Source organism: Mugil cephalus, chromosome 12 (assembly GCF_022458985.1).
Source record: "Mugil cephalus isolate CIBA_MC_2020 chromosome 12, CIBA_Mcephalus_1.1, whole genome shotgun sequence".
Lineage (NCBI taxonomy): Eukaryota > Metazoa > Chordata > Actinopteri > Mugiliformes > Mugilidae > Mugil > Mugil cephalus.
Window position 1 is genome coordinate 21702429 of NC_061781.1, and position 14473 is coordinate 21716901.

At 37.2% G+C, this 14473-nt stretch overlaps 1 protein-coding gene and 4 non-coding genes across 5 annotated transcripts; 3 read left to right on the forward strand and 2 right to left on the reverse strand.

Moving 5' to 3' along the window:
• Positions 1 to 5648: 5648 nt before the first annotated feature.
• Positions 5649 to 5758, reverse strand: trnal-caa. The gene is made up of 2 exons: positions 5721 to 5758; positions 5649 to 5694 (listed from the first exon to the last, which is right to left on the reverse strand). It is a non-coding gene; the product is annotated as a tRNA-Leu (tRNA).
• A 351-nt stretch (positions 5759 to 6109) lies between these two features.
• On the forward strand, positions 6110 to 6228 carry LOC125018294. The gene has a single exon (XR_007113927.1). It is a non-coding gene; the product is annotated as a 5S ribosomal RNA (ribosomal RNA).
• Positions 6229 to 6555: 327 nt separating this feature from the next.
• LOC125018297 lies at positions 6556 to 6674 on the forward strand. Its single transcript, XR_007113930.1, has one exon. It is a non-coding gene; the product is annotated as a 5S ribosomal RNA (ribosomal RNA).
• Positions 6675 to 7283: 609 nt separating this feature from the next.
• Positions 7284 to 7393, reverse strand: trnal-caa. The gene is made up of 2 exons: positions 7356 to 7393; positions 7284 to 7329 (listed from the first exon to the last, which is right to left on the reverse strand). It is a non-coding gene; the product is annotated as a tRNA-Leu (tRNA).
• A 283-nt stretch (positions 7394 to 7676) lies between these two features.
• dhrs12 (dehydrogenase/reductase (SDR family) member 12) lies at positions 7677 to 13458 on the forward strand. Its single transcript, XM_047600695.1, has 10 exons — positions 7677 to 7853; positions 9044 to 9177; positions 10350 to 10432; positions 10685 to 10777; positions 10872 to 10953; positions 11265 to 11326; positions 11430 to 11534; positions 11630 to 11720; positions 12801 to 12938; positions 13027 to 13458. The coding sequence occupies exons 1-10, from the start codon at positions 7798 to 7800 to the stop codon at positions 13137 to 13139; spliced, it is 957 nt and encodes a 318-aa protein (XP_047456651.1). The 5' UTR covers positions 7677 to 7797; the 3' UTR covers positions 13140 to 13458.
• The last annotated feature ends 1015 nt before the right edge of the window (positions 13459 to 14473 follow it).

Consider the following 14473-nt stretch of genomic DNA (forward strand, 5'->3'; position numbering starts at 1 on the left):
GTTCAAAGATGATGCTTAGATTTTATATTGCAGAAATAAAAAAGCATACCAAACAAAAGCTTGGGTCTCAGGAGGTTAATGCTCAAGTACTTCTCAGGAAAGCACGTCTAATGGATGAAATTGTACGATTACGAGAATGAGTACAAAAGACTTTATCTGCACCAACCATAGGACAGGATTTGTTTTCGTGGTAACAGAAAACATCTGAAGAGTTTTAATTGCCTTTAAATGGAGTTCAGAGTACACAATGGCAATAGAAATAAATCTGGGGACGAGTTCTTTATCAATACAAAACCAACCATTTATAATTTTTACGTATCTGTAGCACATGAGCTGCTAATAACGTGAACTGGCATCCAACCACTAGAGGGCGCTACAGGAGCCGCGGGGCTTTGCTAGTAGCACATGTAAAACCTAGAACATTGTATTTATTTAAAGGTTTCATGTCCTAAAACTAGAAATAACATTAACAAAAAGCCATGACAATAACTCATATTTAACTCGTGCAATAATTTTCATACACTTGAACATATTTCTTTATATATTTACTGGACTCTGAACTCACCATGTTCAGTAATTTCGTGCTGTGCAACACCCTCATATTCAGTGCTACTATAGAGCAACAACTTGGAACACAGGTTCACTTACACTTGTACATATATCTATATATTCTTTTTATATCTTATTCTAATTGTCTACTTATTCTTACATATTCTTATTGCCTACATTGCCCTTTGTTCTTAACACTGATACACTTTGAGTAGTAACAAAAAGTAATTTCCTCTTTGGATCAATAAAGTAATTCTGATTCTGAATTCAAATTTAACCTATTGCTAATTAGTTTGTGTTGGTTGCCAGGTTTTATTTGGGTTCATAATTGTAATATATACTTAGGAAATAGTATAATGTTGTTCCTGAAAAGTGAGTTTTCCTTAGCGACAACAAGAAAAAATGAAAAATTTTACACGATTTCTACACTAAGTTCATAATTAATAATAACTACGTACGTTTCCCTGTGCAAACACTGTATGGCAGCCCTGTGGTACCCTCTGCTGCCCGGCCGCCACCGGTGCAGGCCAGTGTGTGGTCCTTATGATGCGTGTCTGCTCGCCGCCTTGTGTGGGAGTGGGTGCGTGTGAAACCAGGCATGTACCTCATGTTCCCTGCATGCCTTTCTCTTTCTCCGGCGTGCTCTTGACTCGACGCCGTTGCCCGGGGCCTAATCCTCTGATCAGCATGCCAGGAGAGGACCCGGGGGCCCGGGGGCCGGGGCCGGGGCCGGACCGGGGCGGAGGATGGGGGGCCTGAGGTGATGCCTGACTCCAGCCGCTTTCTCAGATTGTCTCAGCCACTTGTCCTGATGCAGCGCGACCTCAGCTCATTGTTGACCGAGGGGTTGGAGGTATAAGGGGGGGGGGGTAAGGAGGTGGGGGTCCCCATCCATCCTCCTACCATGACCCCGTCTCCCAAAGAGCTGAGAAAAAAAGGAACAATGAGAACAAGCGATGAAAATGTACATCTAGAGGAAAAAAAAATTACATTTTATTACATTTGACACCTGAACAATGGAGACGTCATTCAAAAGGACTGAATCTGATTGTAAACGAGGGGAAGAAATAACTTGAAGTCCACTTTCCCTAGTTCGACGTGTCAGGTTCAAGACAAACCACACAAAGACCGGGGTGAATGGAGTGACTTGAGAGACCAGGGGATTGAGGGGAGTTACTTGGCACACAAACAATTAGTACTCGTCCCCTGCATAGCTCGCCGTGGCCCCAAATCCCCACATTTGTCCAGACAAATTGACTGGACCCCGGGTCTTGTTTGTCTAGCTCTGCTGGTCTGCTGGAGGGGGCTTGAGGACAGCGGGGAATGTCGTCCTCCAACGAGATCAGCTCATGGGAACAGAACAAACAGCGGTTTTCTGGTCAGAACGAGACCTCCCGACCACTTTTTAAGACATGTTGATGTTATTTAATTACGGGTTTGATCAAGTGTCTAAACACTGGTTATTACGCTGCAGATCAGAAAAATCACATCACATGTTAAAATTAATGTGACTGTGTTGAATCGATTTAGATGAAAAAGTTTCTGCACAGTTTGCTATCACAACTTTATGAGTATAGTATAGCATAGTATGGTATAGTATGGTGTTTTATGGTATAGTATACTGTAGTATAGTATAGTATATTTTAGTATAGTATAGTATAGTGTATTATATTATAGTATAGTATAGTGTAGCATAGTATAGCATAGTATAGTATAGTATAGTAGAGGATAGTATAGTGTGGTGTAGTGTGGTATAGTATAGTATAGTATAGTATAGTATAGTATAGTAGTATAGTATAGTATAGTATAGTATAGTATAGTATAGTATAACATAGTATAGTATAGTATAGTATAGTATAGTATAGTATAGTAGTATAGTATAGTATAGTGTAGTATAGTATAGTATTAGTATAGTATAGTATAGTATAGTATAGTATAGTATAGTAAGTGTGGTGTGGTGTGCTGTGGTATAGTATAGTATAGTATAGTATAGTATAGCATAGTATAGTATAGAATAGTATAGCGTAGTATAGTATAACATAGTATAGTATAGTATAGTATAGTATAGTATAGTATAGTATAGTGTAGTGTGGTGTGCTGTGGTATAGTATAGTATAGTATAGTATAGTATAGTATAGTATAGTATAGTATAGTATAGTGTGGAGTGGTGTGCTGTGGTATAGTATAGTATAGTATAGTATAGTATAGCGTAGTATAGTATAGTATAGTATAACATAGTATAGTATAGTATAGTGTAGTATAGTATAACATAGTATAGTATAGCATAGTATAACATAGTATAGTATAGTATAGTATAGTATAGTATAGTATAGTATAACATAGTATAGTATAGCATAGTATAGTATAGTATAGTATAGTATAGTATAGTATAACATAGTATAGTATAGTATAGTATAGTATAGTATAGCGTAGTATAGTATAGTATAGTGTAGTATAGTATAGTATAGTATAGTATAGTATAGTATAGTATAGTATAGTGTGGTGTGGTGTGCTGTGGTATAGTATAGTATAGTATAGTATAGTATAGCATAGTATAGTATAGTATAGTATAGCGTAGTATAGTATAACATAGTATAGTATAGTATAGTATAGTATAGTATAGTATAGTATAGTATAGTGTAGTGTGGTGTGCTGTGGTATAGTATAGTATAGTATAGTATAGTATAGTATAGTATAGTATAGTATAGTATAGTATAGTATAGTGTGGAGTGGTGTGCTGTGGTATAGTATAGTATAGTATAGTATAGTATAGTATAGTATAGTATAGCGTAGTATAGTATAGTATAGTATAACATAGTATAGTATAGTATAGTGTAGTATAGTATAACATAGTATAGTATAGCATAGTATAACATAGTATAGTATAGTATAGTATAGTATAGTATAGTATAGTATAGTATAACATAGTATAGTATAGCATAGTATAGTATAGTATAGTATAGTATAGTATAACATAGTATAGTATAGTGTAGTATAGTATAACATAGTATAGTATAGCATAGTATAACATAGTATAGTATAGTATAGTATAGTATAGTATAGTATAGTATAGTATAACATAGTATAGTATAGTATAGTATAGTATAGTATAGTATAGTATAGTATAGTATAGTATAGTATAGTATAGTATAACATAGTATAGTATAGCATAGTATAGTGTATTGTATTCTTTATGGAGCTATGATTAGAAATACGCTACTTTTTTTCGGTTTACCAGACACATTAAAATATATATACACAAATTATCTGATAGTATCTGTTACTAGACTTAGCTGCCCACATATCATCACATGCAGAAACCGATCTTTAAATATTATCACAGAATAACTTCTGAATATGAAAGCTCGTTACATTCCACCTCAATGTGAACAACAATACAAATAGATAACAATGAAAGATTCTCTTTCTTTCTCTACAGCCATAAAGTGGCCGTGTGACATAGATACTATAATTATATTTAGATATCACCCACACAGTGACTACAGTGACGTAAATTAATATGAAATTATGTTTAATTCATTAAATAAAACAAGATTTGTGGTTCAAATATTTACCCAAATTCTACAGTGCTGAGATATTGATAATGCTCCTAGAACGAGTCAACAACCACCTGTAGTTCTCACTCTTTACCCTCCAGTGCTTATAAAAGACTGACATCTAGTGGTTACTTCAGGAAATGTCGAAATCAAGTTATATTCGGATAAAAAGACCGGCTTTACCATCAATAACCTACAAATCTGTGGTTATTGAAGAACAGTATAATTCATATTATAAGGTGGGATGAATATGTCATGATTCTGTGTCTTTTTCATAATCATGTTTTCAGTTTCTTGTTTTTATTTTGTTAAGTTTCTTGGTTTCCTGTTTTACTCCCTGTGTTTTCCTGTGATTATTTATTAGTTTCACCTGTGTCTCATCTTCCCCCTGCCCGTGTGCATATATATATATAGCTCAGCCTTTCCAGTTTGTCCTCATGTTATCTTCACCTTGCCATATTTTTCCATGATTTTTGTTTCCATGCCATGTCAGTGCCTTTTGTTAAGTTTTGTGTTTATTAAAGTTTTTTTTTTTTTTGAACACCAGTAACTTAAGTTAGTTTGAGGCCATTGTAACTTTCATCAAAGTATCTATTTTTAAACAGAGACGTCATATTTAAATATGAAGCGTATGTATTTACAACTATGAATAATGTAAAAACCAAAAAGTCCACATGTTGTGCTCCAGACTAGTTAGAAGAACAAGATCAAAACTTTTCTCCTCCAGTTACTCTGGTCATTGTTCCTGTCAGTTTCAGGTCGACTCCAAAAACTTTGATTCATTGATATTTTAACGTCAAATGACCTGGGGCTAATTTAATATTTAATATAGCATTCATCAATGTATGCATCCTCAGCACTGACTGTACATCCTCAGTAGAAGCAGCGCCTCCTACTGACGGAAACAAAAACCTTAACCCAAATGAAAACCATTAAATCAACTCCTCTGTCTCCAGCAAAGAAGCAGTAGCGTCCTCTAGTGATGGAAATCAAAAGCTTACATATGCAAATACATAGTCAGTATTAAAAGTGACTTTTTGCAGTATTTAAAGTTGTAAATATTACATTTAAATATGATGCCTTTGTAAACGCAAATAGATACATCGCAAACTATCTTTACAGAGTGTAAGTGTAAGTACATTTGCATTAATAACACATAACATTAGAAAAAAACAACACATGAACATATTAATGAATGTAATGATTAAAACAGACTAAAACAAAATGAAAAGGACATGTGCATCTTCGTAAGCTGTTAAATGAAATACGTGACATAAAATGTATTAAAAATATATATTTTTCCCATTTATAAGCATAAGCATAAACTTTAGCATCAATTAATAGTACAATGATACACCTTTTAAGAAAGTATTTCTAACTGCTATGAAGTGTTTGTGTGCCTATATATATTTTATTTTGAAATCTATCTATCTATCTATCTAGTAGTAATAATAATAATAATAATAATATATATCTTTATCTGCAAATTTACCTGTGTCTAAAGACAAAAATAAAACTCGACTACGTAAGAAGAAAAAGTGCTGTCAGAAGTGGGATTCGAACCCACGCCTCCATTCGGAGACCAGAAGTCCCTTGCACAGGAAGGTTTGTCACCTTGAGTCTGGCGCCTTAGACCGCTCGGCCATCCTGACAACTGGCTTCCCTCCGCAGCCAGCAGGCTCTATGACTGCTGCTACCAAATGGTCATGGAAACGTAATACATCGTTTTTATGAATAAACATGCATCACTCCTTTAATGCCTTGTGAGTTATTGTACATAATGTACATATCTACTGAGCGGTTTCACTAAGTTTGATTAAACGATACGGTCAGTCTAAAGGTTTGGATATATGTCATGTGGACATGTTTTATATTCTCAGTTTGTCACTGTAGTCTGTGATAACACGCGTGAACGCGAAGAAAAGACACGCAAGATACAACTATTACTACACACTGAAATGTGACAATATATATATATATACGCTCTGTGAAGATATTCTGTCGCTTACGGCCATACCACCCTGAACACGCCCGATCTCGTCTGATCTCGGAAGCTAAGCAGGGTCGGGCCTGGTTAGTACTTGGATGGGAGACCGCCTGGGAATACCAGGTGCTGTAAGTATTTTATTCTTCTTTTTGGTTCGTATGCAATAATAGTTTTATCACTTATGAACACGTAATACATCGTTTTTATGAATAAACATGCATCACTCTGTACTGCCTTGTGAGTTATTGCACATAATGTACGTACAGTTTCACCAAGTTTGATTAAACGATACGGTCAGTCCAAAGGTTTGGATATATGTCATGTGGACATGCTTTTTATTCTCAGTTTGTCACTGTGGTCTCTGATGGCACGCGTGAACGTGAAAGAAAGACAACTATTACTACACACTGAAATTTGACATCATGTGTCACACATACATACGTTTTGTGAAGACTTTTTGTCGCTTACGGCCATACCACCCTGAACACGCCCGATCTCGTCTGATCTCGGAAGCTAAGCAGGGTCGGGCCTGGTTAGTACTTGGATGGGAGACCGCCTGGGAATACCAGGTGCTGTAAGTATTTTATTCTTCTTCCTGTTGATTCGTATGCAATAATAGTTTTATCATTTGTGATCAGAGCATCTGGCAAATAAGTATACAGAAGAAATCAATTATGACCACAGACTATTTATCCCTTATAATGTGTTAGAAAACTGTCCACGTCCTATATGTTTGCGGATCAAAATTGATCCATGACTTACTTAATCGTCAAAAACAATGTATATGAACAATGTTATAATGAAATCTATTTTTGTGTTAAAATAGCTGTTCTTGAGGATATCGCCATAAGCCGTATGTCTTATGACTTTCTTTCACTTTATCTAATCCTACGAAAAGTACATAGCGGTTTCACTGGGTTTGATTAAATGATGCGGTGAGTTCAGACATTAAACATCGGATATGTGTGTAATATATATGAGAGGAATTGAATTTATTGAATTTTAAATACTGAAACTATACTACTAGTTGAGATCGTGGAGTAGCTGTAGGGTAACGTTAATTAACCAAGCTGCTCGCTGGAAGAAATTAAACTGAGAGAAAAAGTAAAACATCTAAATTAGTTCCTTTTACTTCAACGCTTTCTATTATAACTTATACAAAACCCAAAAAAAAAAAAAAAAAAAAGTGCTGTCAGAAGTGGGATTTGAACCCACGCCTCCATTCGGAGACCAGAAGTCCCGTTACACAGGAAGGTTTGTACCTTGAGTCTGGCGCCTTAGACCACTCGGCCATCCTGACAACCGTTCAAAACCCAGCGAAACACACAACTAAGTAGATTCACATCCACACCTTACACCTTTACATGAGTCTTTACAATAATGACATGCTTTTTATTCCTTTGTGTACCTTTAAATACTGCGTCTGACCGTAGATTAGTATGTTTAACCCGAAAGATTGCTTATCGTTAGCTTGTTTGTTCATCGCCTATATTTGAGAGTGTCCGCTAGGGGCGCTATAAAGTTATTTTTTTTCTGTTTTTACTTCCGGTAGCCACACACGTGACTCCCCGCCCATTCTGTTACTACATAACAAGCTCCAGTCATTCTTACAAAACAAGCGTATTGGACAGTGTTCAGTCTGTCACGCTTTACGAAACAACACACATTGTAGACAGACCGATCTGCTGCTTATATGTGTCAGAAATGTCCATCTACAGGAACGCCGTGTGGTTTGTGAAAGGACTCCAGGAGTACACAAAGTAAGTAAACATTTCACTTTCCTCTTTAAGCCTTCAGTGTAAAGCAACCATGCGTCTTGTAGCTTTCATGGTTTGCGCAACATTTACCCAATCCTCCTTATACAATGGATCATTCACTTTTAGAACTGCTTTCAGAGGAGCACTTAAGGCCAAACAATATAGATATTGTATGGGCACGGTTAAATAGCAGTTGTTACACAATAGTGTTTCTTTCAACAACCCAGAGCTCAGGATGTCACACTGACAAACATCTAAACACTTCTGAGAAGCAGCTGCTAAATAAATGCTGTCTGCTTTGATTCTGTACATGCAGAGATATTAAATTAACATTTTAGATCATAAAACTGGATCTTCACTGATGCAAAGGTGAACGAAGAAGAAAATAACTTCTCTGCACAGTCATTTCTAAACATAAGCTGTTTTGACTCATCCGACAAATATGATAACATGACTACATTTTTCCGGCTATTAGAAGAGGAAAGTTTACTTGTAACAGTCTCTTCATAAAGATTGAAATCTTTTAGGCTCACATATTAAAAAACAAAAACAACGTGAATTTTAAAAACAAAATGTGCTCTACATTAACACTGTTGGTGAGATTTAAAAACTAAAATGATACTCAGCAAATAAACAACTCACCAGGACGAAAAACTCAGTTCTCTGACAAAAAGCAGTGTGACTGCACTGATAAGGAGTTAAAATAAGCTTTGATCCTGGTGAATAAGCAGCGTTAGACATGTGCCTCAACGCTTGTGTGTCCAGCAGGTGATCTACAGAATGAAGACGTCTTTAATTACAGCTTAGTTTAAAAGTAGAATTTGAGTATGTTAGTATTTAATGAATGAATTTAGTGTTTAATGAATGAAAACAGTGGCTGCACATGCACAGTAACAGAAGCACGTGTTATAATTTAACTGTAAACAGCTCAAAAATGAATTTATTCGAATAAACAAATAAACGTTATAATATCCCACGGCCTAATGAGGTCCACACAAACATCTTGTTTCAGCTAGAACAGCGCGCTGGTTCGTAAAATAATTGAGTAACCTTCTGTTAGTTAGTTGCCTAACTCTTTCAGTTGTCTGGAGCAGAGAAAAGGAAGCAAAGGGCTCCTTGTGTGTTAAATCAATGCGTGCGGTGCCAGAGTTTGTGATGTGTACACACACTGCACTGCTCTCTAATCTCACCAGGAGCGGCTACGAAGCTGCAGCGAAGCATTTTGCTCCGGCCGACCTGGACGTAAACCTGAGCGGGAGGTCCTTCATGATAACAGGAGCCAACAGCGGGATAGGGAAAGCGACAGCGCAGGAGATCGCAAACAGAGGTGAGAACCCTGACAGACAGGAGAAGGTTCTTATTGAAACATGTTTACGCAGTGAAGACAGGAGGCCTGGTGGCATCAGTATGTTTGTGTTACAGGTGTATTGTGCGAGACCTTTAGATTCTGGGACGTTTAAGCCCCATTTATGTCTGGAGGAGGACAGCAGGTATTAAGAAGCGACCTTGTTGTCTTGATTTGGCACACTTCTCAACCAGCTTTTTTAAATCACAGATTGTGATTTACTTTTTAGAAAATGAATTTCTTTTTTTAAGCTTTTAAACAACTTTTAGTGTGTGTATATTACATACATACATTTTTGTTTCTTGTTGTAATGTTTTGTTTTTATCTGTGCGAAGCATTTTGCATTTTTTTGTAGGGAAAGTGCTTTATAAATAAAGTTCAATTTGATTTGATTTGGCTGCAACATTAAGCAACAGAATGAATTCACACAGAACTACAGAAAGAAAGAAACAACAAAGAAACATTTGCAAATTCTTGAAAAATATTTGTATTACATTGTGGTGTCTAGCAGTCACGAATTCTGTTTGTCAAGATCCTGCAAAAGTTCATTTTTTTTTTACTGTTAATTCTTTTTTTAGACATGTCAAAGATATAATTAGACCACTTCAACATAACGTCTTTGAACAAAATCTTATGGCAGCTACTACATGTGTTTTTTTTAGTCTCATGCCTATTTAATTTCCTTCATGTTGAATTCATTTCATTACGTATTTATATTTATGTGATACGGTTTCCACTGGTTTGCATATTCTTCATTAAAAACTCTTCGAACTGCGGTTTACGACATCAGAGTAATCAGAAGAAGAAATAAGCTCTTTAACTTATCATTATGCACCAGGTTTTGATTGCACGGAGGAATGTCTGCAGAATAATGACACCGTGGGCATTTTAGTTTAGCCTCTCGTTCACTGTGCAATTATGCCTGGCTGCAAAACCATGTGGGAATGTGAAGGCTGCAAATACGGCACAAAGGAAGTCTGTAACAAGAAGGACGATAACGCTTTTATGCTCACTCTTCTGCGTATAAACTTGATTTGTAAAGGTCTCTTTCTAGTGGTGACACAGCCATAGAAAAACATTCGGTCCAGTGATGTCTATTTAAAGAGGCTCCTGTTGCCTTCTGCTGCTGACGACTTTAAATTCTGATTGTGCAGGTGGAACCGTTCACATGGTTTGTCGGAACAAAGGCCGAGCAGACGCAGCCAAGGATGAAATTATGGAGCGGAGTAAAAATCAGGTATTTATTTTATGTCTGTCTGGAAGGAATTTACATTCTTTTCAACCTTATTAAATGTTTTAAGCTGATTTTTCTGAATGGAATGGAAAGTTACTGAAAAACAACTAGCGGTCTGGCTCTCGACAAAAATAGCATTTAATAAAAATCCATCATTTGGCGCACGGGAAGACAGAAACTCGACTCTTAACAAGCCCCCGTTTGTTTGTTTTTCACCTTCTATTGAATCAGTCCTGTTTTCCTCTTCATTCACAGGACGTTCACGTCCACATCGTCGACATGTCGAGCGCGAGGCAGGTGTGGGAGTTCGCGCAGAGCTTCTCGCAGAACAACGCGGTTCACGTGCTGGTAGGAAGGCGACTGCGGACGCGTTGGCGTCTCATCTCGCTGTGATGTGCTGTGCCGTCGTTTTAAGCGTTTATCGTGTCACATTCCCCTACAGATCAATAACGCAGGCTGTATGGTCAACCAGAGAGAGTTGACCGAGGAGGGATTGGAGAAGAACTTCGCCACGAATACACTCGGTAAGAAAAAGTATTTTGAATGCTAGTTCCATATACCAGTTTAGGCTTTGGTTCCAGGTTTAATGCAGCACCTTTTTGAATTTAAGCTACAGATACATATCATTTTGCAACAGCTTATAAATTCACCTGCAGGAATCTTTTAGCTTTTGATGGACAGTGCTGTAAAGATTTAATAAAGCAGCAAATATAACATCAAATACTTATCAAATTTAAATGGCTGAACATTTGTTCAGGAGGCAGAAACCACTAGTTTCTCAGTAGCAGCAGGTTGGTGCTGCTGATCTTACATCTTTGCATGCCTTTATTTCCAGGTACCTACATCCTCACCACTGCCCTCATACCTGCACTGAATAAGGCTGAAGACCCGAGAGTGGTGGGTTGTACTTAACGATGCACAAACACAGCCAGGTTTCTGCGTGAACAGACGTACTCACTCTGTAGCGATGTCTTTCTTTTTCTTTTTGATTTTGCCTCAGGTCACCGTGTCGTCGGGCGGGATGCTCACGCAGAAGCTGAACGTGGACGACCTCCAGTTCGAGAAGGGGACGTTTGACGGCACCATGGCCTACGCACAGAATAAAGTAAAAATAGGTTGATTTATAGCAATTTCAAACTTAGGTCCAGACTGAAACTCGCTGTCCGTGTTCACTGATTTGAGCTTTTCTGTGTGCGACAGAGGCAGCAGGTGATTCTGACAGAAAGATGGGCCGCTCAGCACAAAGAGATCCACTTCTCGTCCATGCATCCTGGCTGGGCCGACACACCAGGTGAACAAGTGTTTCAGATTTAAAGCCACTGACTAAATTATAAACTAAGTTTAATTTAACATATGAAACTGTGAAATGATAAAGAATTCCCGCTATAAGTTTGCACAGATTCAAGGTAAATCTTCAGATTTGTTGTTTGGTCTATGTAGTTTTGTGTGGATTGATTTTCATTAACCCTTTAAGAACTAACATCTGCCCGTGGAATAAAAAAAAAAAAAAATTCCGATATTTGAATTACGTAACTCACAGATGGACAAACTTCAAAGTGTGGCTGAACACTGTGAAGTTATTCTTTCTGGAAAAAAAAAGCTGCCATTACGGTAATGACGACGATACTGAGTAAAATATAGGCTGGTATCAGCGATACCAATCCGATACTTTGTGTAAATACACACTTATGTGTCTGGTAAACCTTAAAAAAGTAGTGTGTTTCTAACCATAGCTTCATAAAGAATACAAGACATCAGAGAAAGTTATTTATTTATTTTAAACTCTGCTGTATGTTGAGGTTGTGGCCTCATTTAATATATAGTTGAGCTAATACAACAACAGAAAAACCAGAGACACAATCATACAAAACATGTGAAAATGTTGTTTCAAACAAATGATAAGATAATTAAAATAAATGATTGTTTAACTATTAAGAACTACTATAAAGTGAAACCTTTCCTCTTAATTGTGGCTTTTCTGTGCTCATCACAAATGCCTCATATCCTGTGTTGTGGTTTAACTTGAGGTGTTTCACAAGGTTTGTTGTGTTGCCACAACTCAATAGTTAAGCTACTTTCCACTGTGTTGCTACATTACCTCCAGTGACTGAAGTATCGAAATTATCGATATTTCGAGTTGAGAATCGATTTTGGAGCATAAAGACCTGGTATCTGAAGTATCGATCCGTACATCGTTACCAGGGAGACCAGGAAAAAATAGTTGTTTGGAGGTAAAAACAAAGTTAGTTACACCCTTGAGATGTCACGAAGGTCTTTCCAGACAAAAGCACAACTTCCCCGTGTTCAGCCACACTTTGAATAAGAGCTAGAGGAAGCGTCTGAATAGATACGTTATGTTTTCTCTCTGCAGCCGTCCAGACGTCCATGCCGTCCTTCCACGCTAAGATGAAGGACAAGCTGAGGACGGAGGCCATGGGGGCGGACACCGCCGTGTGGCTCGCCGTGTCCCCGGCCGCCGCCAAACTGCCGAGCGGACTCTTCTTCCAAGGTCAGGAACTGTTTATTTTCACAACGTAAAAGCTGCTGAATACTTAACTCACGTCATCTCATACAATTTCCCGCTAAACTCCCTCCAGATCGCCAAGCTGTGGCCACGCACCTGCCGCTCGCCTTCTCCAAGTCCACGTCGCAGGACGAGGAGAAGCTTCTGGCTGCGCTGGAGGAGTTCGCGCTCAAGTTCAAACCTTAATATCTCATCTTTTTTTTTTTTTTTAAACCAAGCACTCCACACTAATTATCATTGATGTTTACATGATCTTACTCTCGTGAATGTACAAGACAGTTTCAACTGAAACCTTTAATGGACGCAGCTGTTCTACGTCAAATTAAAGTTGTTTTCAGGGAAAGATGGAGTTTTATTTATCCGCCTCATCCAAAGGCAAATAAAAATGTGTTTTTGTAATATGCTTAATATACAATCTTTAGCTATTCAAAAGGACAAATCCATTTTTGTATGTTAATTTCTGTAAAATGTACTGTATGACTTTATTAAACAGATCAACTTTAAAGTTGTTTTGCTTGTATTTTATTCCAGGACTCTTTGGTCATGTTTAATGCAGCGTTCAGTGCTGCAAATAAATACACAATGCAGAGTAAAAAAGCAAATGTAGTTAGTCTCTAATGGCAACACTAAACACACAACGTGGTTTACAGAGAGAAAGAAAAAAACTTAAAATGGTATTCAGAATTAGTTTAAAATAACTGAGAAAAGTGTATTTTCATTTTGGAGGCTTTAGTCTGTATCACTGTTGAACTGTTCTATACTGTACTGACACGTGTTCCTATTATTTTGACATTTTAGTCAGTGGGCTGGGCTAAACAACAGAAACGTTTTGGTGTTTAATACATCTGATCTGACAGTGAGCAATTAACTTCTGGTCTCATTCTGGAAAAAAAAAAAACATTCAGAAAACCCTAGAATTAATTAGTGGCCTTTTCTAAGTGTAGATTTGCCTCTTTGTTAAGTTTTAGCTTCAGTATTTTAGATTGTTCGTCATGCAAAATAACTGGGAAAAATAAGAATAATTAGGATTTTGTTGATTTTCAGAGTTTTTCTGCCGTTTTTCCTGAATATTTGCTTATTTTCTTGCTTTGAGTTCAAGCTTTGGTTGTATTGAGCGACTATAACGGAGTGTTTTTTATTACTTTTTTTACACGAATGAACAGAAAACATCTTTATGGAGAGAGAGAACTGAACCCAGAACTGGACTAAACAACAAGGTCTAGTGTGACGTCACAGCTAGCGGAAGTCTCCATGGTTACGGCCACTGAGAGGCAAAAAGTTGAACATGGAGATTAGCAGCAATAGTTTGAATCATAGACTTTAATAGCACCTAAATTGTAAAATAAATTAATTCAAATAAAGGCGGAGAGCAGTTGTGAGATTGACTGTTCCGGTCGGACGGTGCAGGCTAACGTTACTTCTCAGTACAGCTGTTAGCATTAGCATTTTTTATTTAGCCACATTGATCGTAACTGAAACGAACTAAAACTGAAACTTAACTGAAACTGAGGCTGGTCCAC